We start from the raw sequence: 16,645 nt of genomic DNA, 5'->3' as shown, positions 1-16,645 counted from the left end.
AGTGATGCCATCCAGCCATCTCATCCTCTGTCGTCCCCTTCTTCTCCTGCCCCCAATCCCTCCCAGCATCAGAGTCTTTTCCAATGAGTCAACTCTTTGCATGAGGTGGCCAAAGTACTGGAGTTTCAGCTTTAGCATCATTCCTTCCAAAGAAATCCCAGGCTGATCTCTTTCAGAATGGACTGGTTGGATCTCCTTGCAATTCAAGGGACTCTCAAGAGTCTTCTCCAACACCACACTTCAAAAGCATCAGTTCTTCAGCGCTCAGGTTGCTTCACAGTCGAACTCTCACATCCATACATGACCACTGGAAAAACCATAGCCTTGACTAGACGGACCTTTGTTGGCAAAGTAATGTCTCTGCTTTTGAATATGCTATCTAGGTTGGTCATAACTTTTCTTCACAGGAGTAAGCGTCTTTTAATTTCATGGCTGCAATCACCATCTGCAGTGATTTTTGAATCCAAAAAAATAAAGTCTGACACTGTTTCCACTGTTTCCCCATCTATTTCCCATAAAGTGATGGGACCAGATGCCATGATCTTCGTTTTCTGAATGTTGAGTTTTAAGCCAACTTTTTTACTCTGCTCTTTCACCTTCATCAAGAGGCTTTTTAGTTCCTCTTCACTTTCTGCCATAAGGGTGTTGTCATCTGCATATCTGAGGTTATTGATATTTCTCCTGGCAATCTTGATTCCAGCTTGTGCTTCTTCCAGCCCAGCGTTTCTCATGATGTACTCTACATAGAAGTTAAATAAGTAGGGTGACAATACACAGCCTTGACGTACTCCTTTTCCTATTTGGAACCAGTCTGTTGTTCCATGTCCAGTTCTAACTGTTGCTTCCTGACCTGCATACAGATTTCTCCAGAGGCAGGTCAGGTGGTCTGGTATTCCCATCTCTTTCAGAATTTTCCTCAGTTTATTGTGATCCACCCAGTCAAAGGCTTTGGCGTATTAGGGCATTGTAAATATAATATGATTTAATATTATTGTAAGTAATCCAGTTGTGCATGTGACTGGTGATAGAAGCAAAGTCTGATTTTGTAAAGAGCAATATTGCATAGGAACCTGGAATATTAAGTCCATGAATCAAGGCAAATTGGAAGTGGTCAAATAGGAGATGGCAAGAGTGAACATTGACATTTTAGGACTCAGTGAACTAAAATGGACTGGAATGGATGACTTTAACTCTGATGACCATTATATCTACTATTGTGTGTAAGAATCCCTTAGAAGAAATGGAGTAGCCATCATAGTCAACAAAAAAGTCTGAAATGCAGTACTTGGATGCAATCTCAAAAATGACAGAATGATCTCTGTTCATTTCCAAGGCAAACCACTCAATATCATGGTAATCCAAGTCTATGCTCCAACCACTAATGCTGAAGAAGCTGAAGTTGAATGGTTCTACGAAGACGTATAAGACCTTCTAGAACTAACACCCCCAAAAGATGTCCTTTTCATTATAGGGGACTGGAATGCAAAAGTAGGAAGTCAAGAAATACCTGGAGTAACAGGCATATTTGGCCTTGGAGTACAGAATGAAGCAGGGCAAAGGCTAACAGAGTTTTGCCAAGACAACGCACTTGTCATAGCAGACACCCTCTTCCAACAACACAAGAGAAGACTCTACACATAGACATCACCAGATGGTCAGTACTGAGATCAGACTGATTATATTCTTTGCAGCCAAAGATGGAGAAGCTCTATACATTTAGCAAAAACAAGACCAGGAGCTGACTGTGGCTCAGGTCATGAACTCGCTATTGTCAAATTCAGACTGAATTTGAAGAAAGTAGGGAAAACCACTAGACCATTCAGATATGACTGAATCAATCCCATAAGATTATACAGTGGAAGTGAAAAATAGATTCAAGGGCTTAGATCTGATACAGTGCCTAAAGAACTATGGACGGAATTCGTGACACTGTACAGGAGGCAGTGATCAAGACCACCCCCAAGAAAAAGAAATGCAAAAAAAGCAAAATGGCTATCTGAGGAGGCCTTACAAATAGCTGTGAAAAGAAGAGAAGCCAAAAGGAAAGATACTTGAATTGAATGCACCCTTTTGAATGCACTCTGCACCCATTTGAATGCCGAGTTCCAAAGACTAGCAAGGAGTGATAAGAAAGCCTTCCTCAGTGATCAGGGCAAAGAAATAGAGGCAAACAACAGAATGGGAAAGACTAGACATCTCTTCTAGAAAATTAGAGATACTAAGGGAACGTTTCATGCAAGGATGGGCTCAATAAAGGACAGAAATGATATGGCCCTAACGGAACCAGAAGATACTAAGAAGAGGTGGCAAGAATACACAGAAGAACTACACAGAAAAGATTCATGACCCAGATAATCATGATGGTATAATCACTGACCTAGAGCCAACATCATGGAATGCAAAGTGAAGTGGGCCATAGGAAGCATCACTATGAACAAAGCTAGTGGAGGTGATGGAATTCCAGTTGAGCTATTTCAAATCCTAAAAGATGATGCTGTGAAAGTGTTGCACTTAGTATGCCAGCAAATTTGGAAAACACAACCATGACCACAGGACAGGAAGAGGTCAGTTTTCATTCCAATCCCAGAGAAAGGCAGTGCCAAAGATTGCTCAAACTACCGTACAATTGCACTCATCTCACACGCTAGCAAAGTAATGCTCAAAATTCTCCAAGCCATGCTTCAACAATATGTGAATTGTGAATTTCCAGATGTTCAAGCTGTATTTAGAAAAGGCAGAGTAACCAGAGATCAAATTGCCAATATCCATTGGCAAGAGAGTTCCAGAAAAACATTTATTTCTGTTTTATTGAATATACCAAAGCCTTTGACCTTGTGGATCATAACAAACCCTGGAAAATTCTTAAAGAGATGGGAATACCAGACCACCTGACCTGCCTCTTGAGAAATCTGTATGCAGGTCAAGAAGCAACAGTTAGAACTGGATATGGAACAATGGAGTGATTCCAAATCAGGAAAGGAGTACGTCATGGCTGTATATTGTCACCTTGCTTATTTAACTAAATTATATGCAGAGTACATCATGAGAAACACTGGGCTAGAGGGAAGCACAGGCTGAAATCAAGATTGCTGGGAGAAATATCAATAACCTCAGATCCTCAGATGATAGCACCCTTATGGCAGAAAATGAAGAACTAAACAACCTCTTGATGAAACAAAAGAAGAGTGTGAAAAAGTTGGCTTAAAGCTTAACATTGAGAAAACTAAGATCATAACATTTGGTCCCATCACTTCATGGCAAATAGATGGGGAAACAGTGGCAGACTTTATTTTCTTGGGATCCAAAATCACTGCAGATGGTGACTGCAGCCATGAAATTAAAAGATGCTTACCTCCTTGGAAGAAAAGTCATGGCTAACCTAGGGATCATATTAAAAAGCAGAGACGTTACTTTGCCAACAAAGGTCTATCTAGTCAAAGATATGGTTTTTCCAGTAGTCATTTATGGATGTGAGAGTTGGACTACAGGGACAGCTGAGCCCCAAAGAACTGATGTTTTTGAACTGTGGTGTTGGAGAAGACTCTTGAGGGACCCTTGGACTGCAAGGAGATCCAATCAGTCCATCCTAAAGGAAATCAGTCCTGAATGTTCATTGGAAGGACTGATTCTGAAGGTGAAACTCCAATACTTTGGCCACCTGATGCGAAGAACTGACTCAGTGGAAAAGACCCTGATGCTGGGAAATATTGAAGGTAGGAGGAGAAGGGGATGATAGAGGATGAGATGGTTGATTGGCATCACTGACTCAATGGAAATGAGTGTGAGTAAACTCCAGGAGTTGGTGATCAATGTGGAGGCCTGGTGTGTTGCGATTCATGGGGTTCCAAAGAGTCGGACACGACTGAGTGAACTGAACTGAATAATATTTAATATTTAATAATATAAATGTTTACTTCTGAAAAAATGTTTTATCATAGAATTAATTTAAACCATTTTCCTTCATTATTATAGTTATATACTAGTATTTATTACGTGAAAATGGAAATTGTTATGGTACAGATGGTTAATATTTTATAATTAAAAATATTGTCTGGATATATTGAAGTGCCTTTGTGTAAGTATTAGTAGAAGTTGATTAGTTGTATAGCTGTGTTTAAAGTTTCTTATAAAGGGAGATTCCTGCATAGATGAAATCATGTAGAATTCAGAAAGCTTCTACTTGTGAGTCAGTGGAAACTGATAGTTATGGAAACCACCATGTCCGTAAATAAGAAAAATATACACAGTATTTATTGAGAAAACATCTTCATAGAAAAGTTTCATGTAGATAACGGATCAGATAGTAGCAGTTTTCAGAAAAGCTATGGGTTTTTAAGGCATGCTTGTTCACCTCCAAAAATGAAATCATGTCCACCTTCTTCCTCCTACCACCCCCCATCAGTTATTTCTCCAAAATTTACTTTGCTTTTCAGTGTACTGCCATCCTCCAGGTCATCTAAAACTTGGGGCCCTTTTTGTATATGTGTATTTCGAATCATGAATAATGGTGGTGGTGGTGATAAAAATAGCCAGTATTCATTGATAGTTGCTATGTGCTGGATACGTTTTAAGTATTAATTTCAAGGTACACAACAACTAATTTGAAGTAGGAACCGTCATTTTAAAGGTTAGAACAGGAACTTTCCTGGCAGTTCAGTGATTAAGACTCTGCGGTTCACAACTGGACATGCCCACAAACACTGTTCCAGTTCTTTAACCAACCTTTGGATCAATTTTCTTCCCTCAGCCTCCCCCATAATTGTTAATTACTCATGCTTATGAATTGCAGAAGGCATTAATGATACTTTTAGAAAGCACATGGGCCCGAGAATCACACAGATCTGGGTTTAGGTTATGAATCTATTGTTTGACCTTATTTCAGTTACTTAATGCTCTAATTTCTAATTATTTAGTGTATGAGTTTTTTTTTTTAAGAATAAATAAATTAGTAAGCTGTTTCTGGCACATAGTAGGTCATCTATAAATTGTAGTTATGTCACTAAAATAAACTATGGTATATAACAGGCAAGAAACTTGACTCCTACCCTCATTTAGACTCTTCGCTGAATAAAAAATAAATTGTAGTTTATTCTGTCTAGCATTTGGGCCCTCTAAAATCTAAATCAACTAACCTTTCTTGTTTTGTTGTTCAATGATTTTTTTTCTTTTAGAAATTGTTCTTTATGCTTGTTAAATTATTTCTGAGATATTTCCTTAAATTTATTCTTTTCTGTAACTTGGCTTACAATCTTACCTCTGTAAAGGTGCATTCTCTTTAAATCCTTTAAAAATTCTAAGTATTCTTCATAGTCTGTCCTCTTTCATTTTTTCTTCTTGAAGCAGAGGTAAAGATTATTGCCTTCTGAATCTGTATCTCCATACATTTTCTATAGTAGCCTTAAAATCAACAAGGAGCAGGAGTAAAACCACACTGACCAGCATTTTTAGAAGGCAGAATTCAAATTAACCTGTCAACAAAGAAACATTTAAATTGCAAGAGAGCTCCCATTGGAAACAAAGCCTGTGGGCTTGAAGAGCAGGGACACGAACTTAACAGAGGGGCATCGCAGACTCAGATGAATCATACTCAGAAAGAAAAAGTCCAACATTAAGTGCCAGAAAATGAACACATGTCTGACACTTGGTTATTGACAGCACTGGCAACAGTGAAGTTGCTTACTTTGTTAGTGGAGCCAGAAGTAGAGCCTCATAGCATTGATGCCTGTATTTTTTGTTTTTTGTTTTTTAAAGAAGCATTGCTTATGTGGTACTGTTTGGAGATGAGTATAAGTTTTACACTTTCCTAGGGTATGCCAGAGTATCCTTCCAGTCCTCTAGTCTGCTTTGTTACCTGACATTTTAAGAGAATAAAATCTTAGAAGAGAGAGCTGTCTGGACTAATTTGGCGTAATCCGCTTGTTTCTTCAGGGTGAAAACTGAGTTGTACGTTTGTTGCTCTTTGATAAAGCATACTGGTTTCATAAGTTTGTGGCACATTACTTTCATTTGTTCAGTGGAGATTATAGTAGGCAAGTTCTAAGATTTTTACATAGGACAAAAAGATTCTTGTTGCATTAAAGATAACATTTCATTTAATAAATGGACATAGTATATATTCCTTGAATACAGTTGCCTCTAGAGAAAACCCTGTGCCAACATTTAGGCTGTAAAGAGATTAATTTTTTTAAGGTGGCAGTTTTTCACTAGAGTTTTATGCCTGTGGTGAGACTGTTTTTGTCCTGTATTTTCTGTAATATTGGGAGCCATGGACAAGCCCAGGAGAGTTTATCAGTATTGATAACACTTTTGGTTTGCATCCCAGGAAATTTCCTGGCTGGTGATTTCATCAGCCAGTGGGATTCTAACAGAGCAGGCAAGAGTCCTTTGAAATGTGGAGCCAGTGGCACTATGGTGAAAGTGGAAGAAAGAAGGACAAAGGGACTTGTCCCTACCTTCTAAAGTTATAGGTCCCTTTACTCTCAGGGAAGGAAGTATTCAGAAAGTAAAGGCACTTTGTAAAGGACAAGGCATAATTCCTGTTTTATTCCCCATCCTCAGGCTCAGATAAGTGTAGTAATTTACTTAAAATCGCAGAACTGATGTATGATAGAACTCGTATTTGAACTTATACTCCAAAGTCTCTGCTACAAAATCTGCCCTATTGGTAAAAGGATGAAAACTGTTAAGAGAAGGTCTTGAATTTAATCTGAATAGTGTTCTAGTCTGTGAGTTGCTTACGGTATTCCACCCCACCACACCCCCAATTCCCAGCCAGCTTGACACAAGTACTTTGAACTTCAGAAAGGACACTGCAACAATAATGAAGCAAATATTATCTTTACTTTGCCAGTGTTAATATGAGACAGTAAAGAAAAATTAAGATATATCAAGCAAACTCAATCTGTAGGAAAGCTTAACTTTAAACTTCAGTAGCAAATCTAGTGTAATTTTTGAAACCAGCTAACTTTAGGAAGCTTTTAGAATTTTGCACCTGCTTACGGATATTTAGAAATTGAATTAAGAGACTCTATCTGCAAACTGGGATATAGATCATAGCTCAGAGTAGCTGCTCTCTTTTGTTGGCATGGTAATTTGGGCAATTCATCCCCAGCCAGCCTTTTGAGTTGTAACATAAAAACTCTTCATTGATTCAGTCTCGTTGATTCAGGTGCTTGTGGGAACTAGAATGTTGTGATATCACAGTCACAGTTCAGTGTGCAGTGTACAGAGCTGCTACAGGAATCCTAAAATGCAAATCTGATCACTACCCCTTTTCTTTCGCCAGCATCCTTCACCAGATAAGTGACTTTCTTATCTGTCCATAACAGTATCAAACTCTTCTGACATTCAGGCTCACAGCAGTTTGGCCCCTGCTTCCCTCTTCAGACCCATCTCCTACCTTTCCTGTACCACAGACCAACACTTGATTCTTCAAATGCTTTCCTTTGCAAATGCTGACAAACTGATTCCCAGAGAACCATGTGAAATTACCTACTTAACAAGCTTTCAAAGCAATTTTTACATTATACATTGAATTTTGTACATATGAATTACAGTTACTTAGATTTGAAATAACATTCAGAAATGCTTATTTTGTATCAAAATAAAATGATACAATTTTATTTATTTATAATTTATTATCAAAATAAATGCTTATTTTGTTTTCTTCATGAATTGTATTTATGGAAATGATATATCATTAACATTTCTTGTTTAAGGAATATAGTATTATCCCTGGAGGGACAGTGACAGTGAAACATGGACTTTCTAGATGGAAATGTATTAAATATTAAAATTAATGTACATACTGCATAACTTTAACATTTCTTCTACTGTTGTTCTTACCTACTTATCTAATTTGAAAGTTTGTGTTCTAATAATTTGTAGAGTTTTATAATATTAAATAATTCTTTCCTGTGACATTTGGCTTTGGCCATTTTTTGTGTGTGTAGCTAAAGATATAATTTGAAATATTTAATAATTGAGTTCTTAAATGGAATTTTATTTATTTGGTACAATTTAAGATTAGGACCATTAGATCTTTAAAAATAATTAAGATATAAGGTCTCTCAGCTAATTATTTTAACGGTTTTTTAACTGCAGGTACAGCCATAGTGCCGAAGTTCAGGTGCGACTTCAGTTCTTAACTTGTGTCTTTTCCACTCTGGGATCACCTGATCATTTCAGTAAGTTTTTTAATCAACATTTTAATAAGTTTTTAGATCTTCATTGATTCTTGAAAGAGTCCAATTAAATGTACTCATGCCTTTAGATTTCTGTGGTGATCAAATTATTCTCAGTACTAAACGTCCTATCTGTGTATGGCAATAGCAGCTTGTCCCTGACATGTTCTTGTTTCAATCTCTGAATGTGTCGGTTTCTTAATGAATGAATGACTCATTGCATGAACAAAATATTTGGCATAGGTGAACATATCATGTTAGAGTGACTGTAGTTTTCTTTTTTTTAACCTTTGGTTAATAGAATATTCCTTTCACTCCAGTTGGAAACAGCCACTGTCTGTATATTATATCAGGGCTAATCTTATCCCATATTTGTTGACTTCATAGGTGACAGAAATTTGGAGACACATTTAATTTAGATGAATCTCAAACTCAATTTCATTAATAATTAATCTTAAAAAACAGAGAAATTGGTTTGGTATATTAAGAGTGTGGACCATTTCTAAATCCACATGCAAGATATCCTCTCAAGAAGGGAGGAAGGTTGATTTCTTTCAGCCAGAGCACCTTTCCTCTTGCTGCTGCTGCTGCTGTGTTGCTTCAGTCGTGTCCGACTCTGTGCGACCCCATAGACGACAGCCCACCAGGCTCCGCTGTCCCTGGGATTCTCCAGGCAAGAACACTGGAGTGGGTTGCCATTTCCTTCTCCAATGCATGAAAATGAAAACTGAAAGTGAAGTCGCTCAGTCGTGTCTGACTCTTTGCGACCCCATGGACTACAGCCTACCAGGCTCCTCCATCCATGGGATTTTCCAGGCAAGAGTACTGGAGTGGGGTGCCATTGCCTTCTCCTCTTGCTAGACTGACTTATTTTCTTTCACGCTCCACATGCCTTGTTTTCTGTATGTCTGTGTCAACAACCTCATTTATTAGAAGGACATTCTTTTTTTTTAGCTATGGTTAATGTCAAACTGCTGGGTGAGTATGTTGCTAGCTTGAGAGATGTCTTCGTGACTCTTTAAGTCCATATCTGTGCTTGAGGTATGCCATGTGTTTATTTTACTGTTTGAGTCTGTAATTTCTTTTAAGTCAAGGTGTTTGTAACGAATGCCACAAACATTATGTTACCAGTAGATTACAAAATGAAGGCACCTGTTTTTGATAGGAAACCCCTGTTTCATGTTAGTAGGTCATTTATTACACCCATTATCATTCAGGATATACAAGAAATAATATAAAATATTTAAAAATCTTTATACATGGAGAAATCAAACGCAAACAAATATTTTCAGTATAAATAATTTCACATGACCATTGTTTCCTGTTTGTTGAATATAGATTTTCATTGGAAAAAGTTAATCATTTTTTTCAGTATTTGAATAACGAGTTATTTATTTTGCTGCTCCTTTTCCATTAAACATAGAATATGTTCTTTTTGTGTGGGCTTTCAATAGCTACTGCACATTTAGAATCATGTTTGAACTTATCCCACATCATAATTGTACTTCTCTAACTGTTACAGTTTCTTTGAAGTATAATATAGTTACTCGAAAGTTACAGTTTTAAAAAAGATTCTTACCTATCTTCATTTATCTCTTCTTAACTACTTACTGTATTTAAGTTATACACTAAATGTTGTTCCTAGTGTTTTTATGTTGGCTCTTGGGCACAGATTCTTAGAATGAATAAGACATACATTAACTATTTCTATGAGAAACTGATTGGATACATTTGTATACATTTTTCGCCTCAATCTCTTAGACTGATACTGCTACTAGGTAAATATTTTCTCACGTGGTTTTGGATCTCATCTACTTTTTGGAGTAGGGGGAGGGTTGCGAGTGGTTTCTTTTTTTTTTTTTTTTTTGGAAGGAATAATACTTCTTTTTATTCTTGGTTCCACATTTCAAAAATTTCATTATCTGCATTTTGAATTAAGTGAAAGAGTTGAGAAAGGTCACTTTTTTCCTTTATATCTCAAACCAACTTTTAGTAAGTTTCAGATACAAAACAAGAGGTATACCACATTTATTTTAACAGCATTATTTACTATTCCCTCTCTCTTAAAGTGTTCTAGGAATCAGTGGGCGACTATAGGCTAACACCATCTTGATAATATCAAGTATTGGCAGAGCTTGTAGCAGGGAAAGCCTTTGCTTGTTGAATGGAAGAGGTATCATAGAACTGAGTAACTGATAATATTTGATCTTACATTTAGTTGTGACTTGATCTGCTTCTAGCCAGTTGATCTTTTGGAATATGTGGACTGTGCAATAAGTTTTTGGTTCTTCTATGATTTTCTTCTTGCTTCTAGATTTCACATATTTTTAATTTGTTTTACAGATCAGTCTTTTTTCTTTGGAATAAACCAGTGTGGATAAGGGAGACCAAAAGGGAATTAATAAGTGTTATGATTGGTTAAGATTGGTTTTAAGGTTTTGGTGCATATTTTGAAGACATTTTCACAGAACATATATTGCTCTAAAGTTAGGGTTAAAGCAAAACTTCCCATTAGGAGAATGCAGAGGATAACATTCTCTCAGGAGAAAGCAAGCATCCGAAGATTTCCTCTCCCAGGCATCTTCCCTCAGACACTGAGACTACAGCCATCCAATACATGGGGACAGGCAGAAAGAGGAGACTTCAAAAGTCAACTATATTTCAACAGCTAAATTTTGGCAGGTCTGGCAATGAGATCCTTCCATTTTTCTCTATTCTTTATGATGTATGTAAGAGTGAGTAGCTGCAATAGTGATTCTGGCTGTCGTCTAAAGTAGTTCTGACACAGGCCTCAGTGTTACATATCATGTATATCCCAAGTTATAGCTGTTTTGTTGAGCACTTTCTCTTCCACAGAGGCTAGTTTGTTTCCTTTTCTGCCTGAGAGAGCCTCTAATTTCTTTGTTGCCTGCTTTGGGTGGAATTAATTGCTACTACCATAAGAATCATAATGAAAAAAGCCATTTTTATCTTAGAGATAAACCAACAGGCTCCAATGGATTCCCCTAGCTGTGTGGTTGGAATTATCATTGATGGCTAAAAATAATAACTCTTTATTGGAGAGGTCCAAGGGTTCAGGCAACATGGTGATCTCTGCTGGGTTGCCAGCGTACTTGATAAACTGAGTGACTTCAGGGCTAGTGAAGAAGACATGGTCAGAGCAGTCATGAAACTGACTATTGGCAAAGTACTCAAAGGCAAACACATGAACGTTGAGCCAACTTGGAGGATCCAGTATGAGACAAATTACTGCCACAGTAGACTGTCCATGTAACTCAAGACGACTGGGTCCATCTTGTACCGACCAGGGCTGCTCAGAAATTCCAGAAGCTGCTTTGGACCTCACCACCCCAACCAGCCTCCAAGCAGCTCCATACTGGCCGGAAAAAGGATGGGGGTGGTGGTTACTTAAGATTCTGTCATCTTCTCAGTGCCTTCTGATTCTGGGGAATAAGCCCATGCTCTTGAATCCCTTATGGTATACTTTAGAAATCCCTGTGATAATTTTATTCTACCCTTTTGTATTGTCTCACTTATCAGACTTGTGATTGCCCTGATGCCTTTTCTTTGATTCTGAATAGTTCTGATTCCTTCTGACACACTTTAGAATTATCTAATACTTGGGTCGAAGTTTTAATACCATACAGATTCTGTCTGATTTCAGTGGCTTCTTAGCTAATTGTTACCTGTGATGTGTTGCTGTTCTGTTTTAGGTAGTAAGTTCCTTTTTGTTTTATTAATTGTAAGGATCCCTTTTTTCATAGTTTACAAACATGATGCTTATTGGCATTTATTGTTTATCTCCTATGTGCATAGAATTAGCTGTGAATATGGTATCCACTGTATTCTTTACCCTTAAACCTTAGAACTGACTTAACTTTTTGGGGATTACTTTCTTTTAATCATGTTTGCTATAATACAATGATTGTTCATGTCTTAAAGAAAATGAGTTTCCAGAACAAATGTCTCTTCTAGGATACTATCCCATATAAGTCTTGTTTTTTCAGATGATTTATCTTTGGAGTATATTTAACTACATTTGAAAGCATAAATTATATGAAGTCTCCTACAAAACAATTTTTATAAATTGCTATGAAATATCTCCTTTGTTTTTCTGTATGTATTGGTGCTTCTGGTATATTTAATTAGGATGAAAATGTTGCATGTACCAGGATTTAAAATTTGTAATTTTATCTAGGGTTAAGTTTGGAGCAAGTTGATATTTTATGGCATTGTTTAGTAGAAGATTCTGAGTGTTACGATGATGCACTCCATTGGTTTTTAAATCAAGTTCGAAGTAAAGATCAACATGCTATGGGAATGGAAACCTACAAACATCTTTTCCTGGAGAAGGTAATTTTATTTCTTGACTATTTGTATTGTTTTTCTGTATTTCCTTTTTCGCTCTTGAAATGTAAACTGTAAATGTTCATTTTTTCCTCTTGAAATATTTTAATTAAAAAAAAAAGTTTTTTAATATTTATTTTGGTTGGGTCTTCATTGCTGCCTGGGGCTTTCTCTCATGATGAGCGGGGCTTACTCTCCAGGTCCAGTGCCAGGGCTTCTCATTGCAGGGGTTTCTTTTGTTGCAAAGCATGTGTAGCCATGTGGGCTCAGTTGCCTCCTGGCATGTGGAATCTTCCTAAGTCAGGAATCGAATCTGTTGCATTGCAAGGCAGATTCTTAACCCCTGGACCACCAAAGAAGCCCTGGAATTCTTTTTAAAAAAGATAAATATACTGCTTATCTGCAGTCCTTGTATAATATTTGCCACTTAGATGTTGCTTTAGTTTTGTGCTCTACAGTGTTTGTATATCTAAATGAATACTTAGTTTTGATTTACAAAAATGTTATGTTCCTTAGCTAAAGTACTTAAACTAACAGTAAGTGTAACTCTTGGTGAACAGTAATAAGAGATGTGTGTGGGGTTTTGTTATATATTTTTTAAAATCATTAGTAACATTATGTTTCAATTTTTGAGGGGTGGTGCCACACCTACTAGTGTGGGAGCCCTATTCTGCAATTTTTAATTAAATGGTATGGTTTTTAGCTAGTCTTCTGGCAGATATAAACTAATGTTCAGATTTGTTGGTTTCTTGGGGGGAGGGCATTGTAGGAAGGGCTGTTATGATATTAAAGATACACATTATCCAATTTTTATTTATAAGATGCTGCATTTGGTTCAGTAGATAATTTTCCATTTAGATTTTAAAACTTTGATAATAAAGCAATACACTTTATTTGTTATATGCTGATTTTTGAGATTATAAAGGCTCTAGAAAGTCTGTGGTAGACTTGAGTTCATATGAATGAGTTTTGGTAATAGAAACTAAATCACTTAAATCACTTAATAGATTCAAGACAAAGCTACAAACAGGTCTTCAGTTATCTTAATTTCAAGCTCTGACTTATACAAAAACTGTGTATCTATATGTTGTAAATGTGTCTGGTGTAACTATATAATAACTAATAAAATTTATAAATTTCCTCTGGTTTGGGTCTATAATACATCTCAAAAATGGAAGCACGTATCAGCAGGTTTCAGTTACATCATGATTAAAATTTTTTATGAAATTATTTTGTTATCACTAAAAATCTCAGATATTACATTTTCCTCTTCAGTGTTTTCAGTAAAACTAGGTTTGTTAACTTAAATGTGTTACTTTAAATCTAATAAAATGAAATCTGCTAAATTAATTATCACACCTAAACTACCTTGACAGCTTTTTTTTTTTTTTTTTTAAGATGCCCCAGCTAAAACCTGAAACAATTAGCATGACTGGCTTAAACCTGTTTCAGCATCTCTGTAACTTGGCTCGACTGGCTACCAGTGCCTATGATGGTGGTTCAAACTCTGAGGTATGAATTGAGATTTGTCCTTTTATTGGGTCAGCTTGTGGAATTTCTTTTGTTCATCAAATTAGATTACTACCAAGCATTGAATTTACTGACTCTGCAGACTTTTATTTTGAAGTCTTAAGCTTTATCTTCTGGGTTTTAAAAGTTCTATAAAGCAAACATGGTAATTTTTATTACTGAAAATAATCTTTGTTGTGAATAATGGAAACTTGTGATACACACTTCAAGCTGTGAAACAAGTCACAAAGATGTAACGTCCACATAGGGAATATAATCAATAATATTGTAACAACTTCATATGGTGCTGATGGTAATTGATTTTATTTACAGTAATCTTTTCATAATGTATAAAAATATTGCATCACTGTTCTGTATACCTGAAACTAATAGAATATTGTATGTTAGTATAACTGAAGTAATATAATTTACTGTATGTTCCTTGGTTAATAAAGGATTTTGCTGAGTAGAAGTTTGATTAATCTAAAATCTGTTTTTCAGGCCATTTTTGTGGCCAAACTTTCAGTTGCTCTTGGGCAACTTCAGAGTTCCTATCAATAACTTCGCTTCTGGAATGGAATATACCTAAATCATTAGTGACCATGAGGCATGATCAGTTCATTAGCTGAAGACTGTCACAGATTGCTAGTCTTATTTCTGGCTTTTATTTGGCTAGGTTGGATGACTGCGAGTTTTTGTTGAATGTATTATATATTCCTAGGCTCACCTAACATAGACTGTTGTTTGAAAGTCTTGCTTATTGGACATTTCAGTTTATTAATGATAGCTCTGATTCATGCCATCTGCACTCCACTTATATTTTTCATTAATTTTCTTTAGAGATTGAGTTGTGTTATAGAGAGAAAAATAAACTGTTGTAAAATCTATGTGGTAAAGATAACTGTAATTGTATTTAGAGCAAGCAGTTGTATATTGCTTTCATAGTATCTTCCTACCTTCTTTCCTTGTTTGAATAGTGTTGGTTTACTTATTTTTATTTTTAATGTTTTGGTTCAAGCTCTTACTTTGATAGCACTATGATAAGTTTCAATTTGGTGATTTCATACAGTTGGACAGATCTGATTTACCTAAAAGGTCACACTCTAATTTTGAGATAATACTGCTTTTTAAGTAGATGCCATGAACACTAAAGCTATTCTGTCACTTATCAGAAGGTTATCTTTTCTTCACCCTAGTTACAGTTTTTGAGAACTTCCACTGTTCACTTTTTCTATAATTTTCAGTGAAAACATTTTTTTTTCATCTCAGAGTTTAAGTCATAAGTTTAATTATCAGTTTCAGTTAGTGAATCTTTTTAATTTTCTGTGAATGCCTGAAATCAGTGACTTTCAGAATAAGTTGGATGAAAGCATGTTACGTTAACATGTTACGCTAATAATTATGTCAGTTATTATTCCTTTGTAGCATGTTTTGAGGACTTTTTCTCACTGTGTAGTCATGACTTATGAGTTAAATGTTGTACACATACATAGATGATTCGTAAGTAGGTATTTTTATAACTAGTACAGGTATATTTCAGAAAGTGAAGAAATTTTCAAGGTTTTTATCATTAGGAATTGCCTTTTAAATACTTTATAAAATATTAAAGCTCTGATAATTGAATGCCTTTTAAATTTGTAACTTTGGTCTTTAATTAAACATTGTTTTACAATTAACATTTATAGATGGCATATTTTTGCTTCTTAGCTTTGTGGTATGGACCAATTTTGGGGCATTGCTTTAAGAGCACAATCTGGTGATGTCAGTCGAGCAGCTATCCAGTATATTAACTCCTATTATATTAATGGTGAGTGATTTGAATTACTGTCTGGTAGGTAATTTTTATGTAAGTATTTTTCTTATCTGTAATTCATTTTCTTTAATACAGCTAAATAAGAATATAAGGTTGATAATACATATCTAAACATCTGACTTTTTAGGTAAAACGGGTTTGGAGAAGGAGCAAGAATTTATTAGTAAGTGTATGGAGAGTCTTATGATAGCTTCTAGCAGTCTTGAACAGGAATCACACTCAAGTCTCACTGTTATAGAAAGAGGACTTCTTATGCTGAAGACACATCTGGAAGCATTTAGGAGAAGGTAATTTTTTAAAACCACATTATTAGAATGAATTTTAGGCTTTTTAAAAAAATAGCTGATATGTCCTAAAGTATTCTTAAAACTAAAGGTTTTCTTGGGGGCAGCTAGAAAACATAACTTACCAAAAGTGAAGAGTTAATAATGGAAGTAATTTTTATTCATGATATGTACCATTTCATCGTGGAATCAGCAATATAGGTTCCTGGTAAATACTGCAGAGCTTTAAATATCATAAGACTCTGAGAAGATGTGCATGAATAAAAATCTCTAGACAGAATTCCATCTCTAAGAAAGTATTACTATGATTGAAATGGCAGAACACCACTACCAAAAAAGTTTTCACTAAAACTCTCACCAAGAACATCAGATAATCTCTCATAGTTGAATCAAGTTGAGTCATTTGTTTCATTTGCTGTTTTTTTTTCTTCCTGGACTAGGAGACAGTATTTTAATTTTGAATTTCCATTTACCATGGAAACATGATCAAAAAATTCTGTGTTAATGAA

At 35.7% G+C, this 16,645-nt stretch overlaps 1 protein-coding gene and 1 pseudogene across 5 annotated transcripts in view; one reads left to right on the top strand and one right to left on the bottom strand.

The window, feature by feature from the left end:
- Nucleotides 1-16,645, top strand: part of USP34 (ubiquitin specific peptidase 34) — a 240,901-nt gene that overhangs the window by 122,902 nt on the left and 101,354 nt on the right. For all 5 annotated transcript variants that reach the window (XR_009739441.1, XM_061432737.1, XM_061432739.1 and 2 more), the window contains exons 21-25: nucleotides 8,104-8,186; nucleotides 12,382-12,536; nucleotides 13,929-14,042; nucleotides 15,747-15,846; nucleotides 15,980-16,139. Coding sequence is in view for 4 of the 5 variants with exons in the window: in XM_061432737.1 (XP_061288721.1) it covers nucleotides 8,104-8,186; nucleotides 12,382-12,536; nucleotides 13,929-14,042; nucleotides 15,747-15,846; nucleotides 15,980-16,139 (612 nt within the window). In the remaining variant the exon portion in view is untranslated. The remainder of the gene's footprint in view (nucleotides 1-8,103; nucleotides 8,187-12,381; nucleotides 12,537-13,928; nucleotides 14,043-15,746; nucleotides 15,847-15,979; nucleotides 16,140-16,645) is intronic.
- Nucleotides 10,722-11,786, bottom strand: LOC133257186 (sentrin-specific protease 8-like; annotated as a pseudogene).

The sequence above is a fragment of the Bos javanicus genome, chromosome 11 (assembly GCF_032452875.1).
Source record: "Bos javanicus breed banteng chromosome 11, ARS-OSU_banteng_1.0, whole genome shotgun sequence".
NCBI classification, from domain to species: Eukaryota; Metazoa; Chordata; class Mammalia; order Artiodactyla; family Bovidae; genus Bos; species Bos javanicus.
This window is presented reverse-complemented; position numbering and strand designations above follow the sequence as displayed.